The 7,371-nt window shown below is 38.1% G+C and overlaps 1 protein-coding gene across 3 annotated transcripts; it reads right to left on the bottom strand.

Moving 5' to 3' along the window:
* Positions 1-1,519: 1,519 nt before the first annotated feature.
* Positions 1,520-6,120, bottom strand: LOC129189641 (class I histocompatibility antigen, F10 alpha chain-like). Of its 3 annotated transcripts, none has more exons than XM_054791534.1 (9): positions 5,995-6,120; positions 5,776-5,836; positions 3,753-4,019; positions 3,187-3,465; positions 2,848-3,060; positions 2,498-2,596; positions 2,282-2,299; positions 2,002-2,075; positions 1,520-1,885 (listed from the first exon to the last, which is right to left on the bottom strand). In XM_054791534.1, exons 2-8 carry the CDS (start codon positions 5,828-5,830, stop codon positions 2,026-2,028), a joined length of 981 nt encoding a protein of 326 aa, XP_054647509.1. In that variant the 5' UTR covers positions 5,831-5,836; positions 5,995-6,120; the 3' UTR covers positions 1,520-1,885; positions 2,002-2,025. The 3 variants fall into 3 exon arrangements, with proteins under 3 accessions (XP_054647509.1, XP_054647508.1, XP_054647510.1); XM_054791533.1 differs by having other exon boundaries at positions 1,521-1,885; positions 2,752-3,060; XM_054791535.1 differs by lacking the exon at positions 5,776-5,836 and having other exon boundaries at positions 1,521-1,885; positions 2,752-3,060; positions 5,995-6,113.
* Between the last annotated feature and the right edge of the window lie 1,251 nt (positions 6,121-7,371).

Here is a 7,371-nt window from a genome sequence, read left to right as displayed (position 1 = left end):
ACGGTAATTTAACGCAACCACATTTAAAACATACACTGGCGTTTAATTATTAGCTTCCATGCGGTAACTGAAAATATAAACATGAGTTATATACAGTACCAATATTTGTGCCATAATAATGTAGCGATTATTTTGATTGCCACACGTCAGCGACAATTTATGAGAATTACGGTGCAAATCAACGTGGACCAATAGGAAGTTGTCTGCCTGCCTCCGTGTGTGACGTAAGACTTAGCCGTGTAGCTGACGAAAATGTTAATCAAATAAACGTTTACTTCTCTGGTTAGCGTGAATACAGAGTTAAACGTATCATATTGTAGCGACGGCAGTCGTGTGTGACGTTCTGAGCTGTGTTTCAGGTGACGGGCTGCAGGGGGCAGTGATGTTTGCATGTAAGCAAGTGTCCTACCAAGAGCTTGAAATGATCTTACTTTGAGGAAAATGATTGTACAAAGCTAAGTGTTAAGAGTTGACGTGAATTATACAATATATGTACTGTAGACTTAGACAATGGCTGCACTGTTACTTGAATTTTGCACAGACAGGTTGCCTGGCAACCTTATAAAGCCAGCCACACATAGACACACCCACCCACCCTTGATTGACATGAGCTTGAGCCAGTTAAATGTTAACACATAGTCTGACACACTGATCCACTGAAAACAGAGTAATGTCCCTGCGCGCTACAGTACAGTCTATGGGCGCAGTCCTAGTTCTATGAACTACTGACTATTCTTGAGCACTTTATTTTTTTATAAGTTGTCAATATTTTTCTAACGCCCTGTTTTCATTTCACTTAGTTGGTGAGTGTTTTTACAAACCTTAACTTGTAATGGTCACAATTATATTTTGTAAGATTATTTGCTTTGAGAATGATATTTGAGTGATGGATAGTTTACCTTACCTACAGTATGTCTACTTGTTGTACATTGTTTTTTTTATACATTGAGGTCCATTTTGTGCAGAGCTGTTTAAAAAAACAATGTTTAATAAACAAAAATTTGAGAAAAACAAACACATTATCCAGTTTCACGATGGTAGGTGTATTAAAAACGTTAAAACGATCTTTCAAAGGTCCATTTATTATAGATACAACTTTGTGATTAATTACAACTTAACTATGGACAAAATGTAATTAATTGTTATTATATATATACAGTATATATTTAAATCGATTGATAGCCCTAATTCAAACTAAATGTTTTTCTATTCCTCACACGTCTGTCACTCACCGCACCTCCAACAAGACTGATGACGTCCTTTCTTAAAAAAAAAAAAACACCATTCAAGTTGTTACAACAGCAGGTGCATTACTGCGAGCACCACCTACTGTCCTACATAGTAATAGCAACGACCTGATTTTGGCTACTTGAAAGACGCTCAAATGATCCTACATTTTGGGGAATTTTGGATCTACAGCATAGGAATTATGGTACAATGATGTTTGAAAGTCAAGGCAAAATGAGCAATGAACACAAGTTATTGAACAGACATGAGGAGATGTGACACAAGGTGATATTCAGATAGAAGCAGTTTTGATTGTTGGTATTCCATTTATTGGTTTGCACACAAAAAGAAGCCTTTTCCACAAAAATCCAAATCAAAAGGGTTCCCTGCTAAAGGAAAAAAAACAAACATTTTCACCTACGTATGAGTGATCTTACCTCACCAAAGCCAGCGAAAATATTTGATTATAACCAGTTTTCTAAACCTTAAGCACCCAAAAAAGACACCCTATATAACACGAGGAGCAGTTTGATGAAGAACAATCCACATCTCCATCTCCGGGTGTGACAACGTCCCACAGCTAACAAAAGTCCCATGGATGGAGACTTGTGTCTGTTTTCCACCAACGACCCCGGAGGAAGAAGATGACAGCACATTCCTAACAAAACCACATGAATCCAAGTGCATTTGGCAGAGTGAGCGCCAAGAAAGATGAGTCAGAAGAACATTAGAGAACAAGAAGAACACGCAAACAGTTCATGTGAGCTAACTCACTGTGTGCCGACTGCTGTGCCGCACTCAACCTTCAACCGCCATCTTCTCTGAGAGCTCGCCACCACCGTCACGAGCTGTCGGACAAACACAAACGCACCATGAGCTAGTTCCTCATGTTAAGCAAAGCAAAGTACATCTAGAAGGTGCATCTTGCACTCATATCAGTACTTTGAGGTGTGACTCCAACATCTGTTGTGATATGTGGCACTTTACATTGCATGGGCTTACAGGAGCGTCAATTCAAGTCTTTTATCTAGACATCACAAGATGTTTCACTCACCAGCTGGATCGTATTTGGCTGAAAGGAAAGAGAAACAAGATTACTTACTTCTCACATCTTCATAGTGTGTGTGAGTGTGCGAGTGAGAGAGTGTGTGCTCTGTCTTTGCGGATCTTTGGTTGGCTGGAAAGTCAAGTAAAACATGGCTGCAGCTTTGCAGCCCGGATGAAAGCATCAACTCAGAGAAGATGGAGACAGAGCATTTGTGTCCCTCACCATGTCTCTTCTTGTAACACTTGACGATGATGATGATGATGGCCCCCAGGAGGGCAACCACAGCAGGGGCCGCCACTGTGGCGGTGATGCTCAAGTTGTCTGTTGGGCGCAAAAAAGCATAAAGAGGCAACCTTCATGAGTACTTTGCAGGCATTCTTTTAAAGGTCAAGCATTGTTATTGTGACATGGATCAACAACAGTCAAAGTTGTGCTTGTTATGAAGATACAAAAATTCAGCTAAACGTCTTTCTCGCCTTCATCACTTGCATTGCTCAGTATGCTTCCTCTCTCCAGCTTGGTCACAATGTCCTCTTTGACGCCAGACAGCTGAAACACACATTCGTACTTGCCCTCCATGTCATCTGTCACCTTCACTGTCAGGTCCACCGTCATCTGGAAGGTTCCGTCATGGTTGGGGAGCATCTCTCCGTGCTCCACGCCCTCGTGGAGCTCCTCGCCGTCTTTCCTCCAAAACAAGGCGGCAATGTTGGGGTAGAAACCTGTCGCGTGGCAGCTGACCGGAGAGGATGGCGTCTTCTGGAGGAGAGACACCTTTGGAAGCTCTGCACAGGAAGTTATGCCACGTGGAGAGAAGGTGTGAGAGTAGTAAAAATTGAGAAAAAAGGAGGTTGTAATGTCAGTAATGTGCCTATAAGGGTGTGGAATTACATTAGTGTATGTGCTTCTACCTGTTCTCATTAAGAAGTTCCTCCCTAATTTTACATATTTCTTCAAGTAATAAGGACAAATCTCCGTGTAGTAATACTTTAAGCTGTCCATATAAACGCTATCATGATCCCACTCATGTTTGCTGGGGATGGCTTGTGGTTTTGCTGCGGTAAATGTCCATGTGTTCATGTCCAAAGTGATGAAGTCTTCTCCATCGTAACTCTCCTGATCCCAACCACGAACCTCATCAGTCTCAGTATTCCATTCACAGCCTGACATCTTCTGGTAAATGTGGACGCCTGAGAAAGTGACACAAAGCAGAGGGCAACATCACAATCAAACACACACACACTAGTCATATCTCAAGTGTCAGTCATGTGTTTTGTACACCCTTAGGAATGGACGGAGACAAGGTATCAGTGCAGTAATGTTTACTTCGGTATAGAAGGTGCTTGGGTGTAACGGATGTCAGCTGGTGCAGCTGTGCCAAAGTACACCGGTAAACCTCACACTCTCTGACGCCTCCCTGAATCCCCAGGTGCAGATCAAATATTTTTGAACAGTTTAAACTTCAACATAAACAAACCTCCAGTTTGGTTGAAGCGCTGCTGAAGAGTTTCCAAGCGTTTTTTGTAGAAGTCCTGACGAAAAATACTAAGCTCTGTCAGTATCTTCAAGTGCTGTGGATCCTCTGCTGTGATCTTGTTCATCCAGTCCAGTTTGACTTCTGCTTTCCTGTTGTTGCTGTCGTAGTGACCAATCTCAACTTCATCCACATAACCAACGACCACATAATCTGGGAAGTTTGGAACTTGAGAGGACACAGTTCGGAAATACTGCAACGAGTGAATCACTGAAAGAAAAAGAAAACAAGATGAGATTTTTTGAGTGCTGTGAATAATTTCCGGATGCACTGGACTGTGTGTTCAATAACCTTGTACAATTCATATTTCAGGAAATTTTGTCTTCAATTGGTTCTTAATGTAAACATGAAAACACTGCTAGATATCACAATAAATACCATGTTCTCCTTCCAAAAAACTGCAGTAATCCCTCATTTATCGCAGTTAATTGGTTCCATGCCCTACAGTGATAAGTGAATTTCCACAAAGTAAAATTCTTGGTTTCTAAATTGAATATTTTCATAGTTAGAGCAATAAGAACCTGTTTGCGACCTTCTAAATACAGTTTTTAACATTATTAGAGCCCTCTCAACATGAAATAACACCCCTATAGTCCACTCAAATTACCCAATATGGTAGACATATGAGAAAAGAAGCAATTTAAGACAAAAATAAGACTCGCACTCACACGTGTTGCAGTAGATAGATAGATAGATAGATAGATAGATAGATAGATAACTTACCGACACCTAGTGACGAGTGTAGACTACTACATAGCATCACGTCTTGTGTCTTCTGAATGCCTAATGTTTGTAACTTAGTTAATTTAGGCATTTTTATGCTTGAAAATGCTTCACCATGTAACAGCATGACTTATTCATACATTTCTGAAAAACTGTGATAGATTTGAAACGCAATGTGGCGAAGGACTACTGTACAGGACTTACACAAACAATACATTATTTTAGACATTGAGTACATGGTGCACATCACTGTTATCTTGTTTGGTGTAAACATTGTTTATATTCCCTTTAAAAGTGAAACCAAAACAGTTGACTGAAAATACTCTTGTTCATTGAAAAAGACCAGGTTAAATAATAACATTGAAGTATTTCAGTACAAGTTGTTTTTGTTGCAATTGAAAGTAAGTACTAAGCAAGCAGTGTTAAAGTGACATTTGAACATGGAGAAAGAATCTAATGGGACAAAATGAAATAAATGAATGTTTTTAAATAATGACATAAATGTGGGAAAAAAAATAAATAGAATTGGAATGAAACACATAATTGTGGTATTAAATGTGCCATTAATTCATTAGATAAAAATTACACTATGAATTACTTAAATGCATCACTGGAATTAAATATACAGTATAAATGTGTTATTAAATGCGTCGTTAATTAATACAAAAAATATCAGTCAATTTAATGTCAAAACATACTTTGTTAAACATCTAATTAAGTATTTAATTCATTATTCATTTCATGGACCTGTCTTGCAGCGTTTCACAGTAACAGAGTTTCTTGTAACTGTCAAACTGACTCGTCAAAGTCAGTGGGCGGGGCTAAAGCAAATATAGTCGAATGGTGGCTTTGTGTAGGTAAAAGCCTGGAAGTCTTTCAAAGGACCGAGGCTATGGACGATATGCTCCAACTTTCTCGGGAGTTGATGATTTTTTAATGGAAAAATGTGCATACATATTCAACAAAAAATGCAATATAGCGCAAAATCTAAAAAATAAACAATTTGTACATATATTCGCCCCAGTCAGTCATCCACTTCCTTGAAAGGTAAATGGCGCCACCTAGTGTATTAGAATATGTTTACTTTCTCTGCATCAATCCATTAGTCAAAGTAAAGAGAGTATATAATAGTCATGTATATAATAGTCAAATAAGAACAGAGTATCAAAAAGATGTAAGCATATTTTGGATCAAGATGCACAAAGGAATGACGTCTATAAACTTGTGAAGGAAGTGGACTTACCAGGCGCCACGCTGTGTATTTGCACGGCCAGAAGGACAAACGACAACAAGTTCATAATCAGCTGTCACAAGTGCAGAATAAAAAGATGTTTGTTAGTTTGAATTCCGCTTGACTAGCAAACATGACATCTGACGAGGGCAATGTGAAGACGCTCTTTTCCAGTTCTCAACCTGAGCCAATTAGAATACAGCCGATGACTTATTACAATGTAACGCTCACCGTGAGTTTGTAGTTTAGTCCTTCTTCTGACAGGGATATGGAGGTGGCTTATTTTAGACGTAATGTCAAGTGTAGCTTGCGTTTTCTGTTTTATGCGCCCTCATTCAGAGCGCCCCGTGTGGCCACATCTGGCAAATGCTGGAACGGCTTTCGGTAAAATCACGTGACGTTAGCGCGACCAATGATTGGCCAGGTTTTCAGCCAACTGTGTTGCTTGCTGATTCCAGAGATGCCAAGTACATACAGTACAGTAGAAGGAATTTGCACGCAATGTGGTGCTATGCTAAAATAAATTACATTCTTTTGAATCTATTTTTTTACCCTTATTTTATTATTTCAAATTGCAATAATGACATAAAAAAATATTATAAAATATTTAATAAATATTAAAAATATTATTATAAAAAATTCATAAAAAACAGTTACGGACAATGTATACATAGAAAAACGGATTTATTCTATTGTCTACATCAGGGGTGTCCAAAGAGTGTCATTTGCGGCCCACAGCATATTCTAAAAATATAATCTAACAAAAGAAAAACTAAACAAAAAAAGAAACCCGGAAAAAATGGAAAAATCAGCAGCAATTTTGCAAGAGTTAAGTTAAAATATGTGGAAAAAAAGTCAATTTTACGAAAATAATGTAATATGAGGAAAAATGTTATTTTAGTGTCATAAAGTTGAAATATTAAAGTTTTAAAAATTGTAATTTTTTTAAAAGTCATCAGAAACAAAGAAAGTTGTAATTTTTGGAAAACTAGGTTGCGGAAAAAGTTATGCAACATTGAGAGAATGATGTTAAAATATTGCTGGAGTCATAATTAAAGTCAAATAAAGTCATAATTAAGACAAAGTTTACAAGAAGAAAACTGAAATAGTTGGAGAATAAATTTTAAAAAAGCAGCAGGAATGAAAAATATATTGTAGCTGTAATTTTACGAGAATAAAGTCAAAATATTAAGAGAAAAAAATAGAATAAACTTACTAAATATTATGAAGAAAAACGCTTATTTTAGTAGCCAAGAGTTGAAATAGTAAATTTACAAATATATATATTTAAGTGATAATATTATGAGAAACAAATAAACCAAAATAAAGTTGCAATTTTGGGGAAATTAGGTTGGGGTAAAGTTATATGTGATTAAAGACCTTCCATCCATTTTCCATGGCACTTACCCTCATTCGGGTCGCAGGATGCTGGAGCTTATTCCATCTGCCTTCGGGCGAGAGGTGTTGTAGTGTGGGAGGAAACTGGAGTACCTGGAGAAAACCCACGCATGCACGAGGATAACATGCAAACTCCACACAGAGATATCCAAGCGCTGATTCAAACCCAGGTTTTCCCGATCTCCTGTGTGGCCAACATGCTAACCACTC

The sequence above is a fragment of the Dunckerocampus dactyliophorus genome, chromosome 11, assembly GCF_027744805.1.
Source record: "Dunckerocampus dactyliophorus isolate RoL2022-P2 chromosome 11, RoL_Ddac_1.1, whole genome shotgun sequence".
NCBI lineage: Eukaryota > Metazoa > Chordata > Actinopteri > Syngnathiformes > Syngnathidae > Dunckerocampus > Dunckerocampus dactyliophorus.
Note: the sequence above shows the minus strand (reverse complement) of the source record. Positions and strands in the feature narration are given on the sequence as shown.

What these genes read in the sequence shown, in the direction of transcription:
- LOC129189641 (XM_054791533.1), bottom strand. Translation starts at nt 5,830, where the DNA reads ATGAACTTGTTGTCGTTTGTCCTTCTGGCCGTGCAAATACACAGCGTG. An exon ending in AATACACAGCGTGGCGCCTG is followed by an intron (nt 4,020 to 5,775) that starts GTAAGTCCACTT and finishes TTTTTCTTTCAG; the next exon opens with TGATTCACTCGTTGCAGTAT. An exon ending in GCGCTTCAACCAAACTGGAG is followed by an intron (nt 3,466 to 3,752) that starts GTTTGTTTATGT and finishes TCACTTTCTCAG; the next exon opens with GCGTCCACATTTACCAGAAG.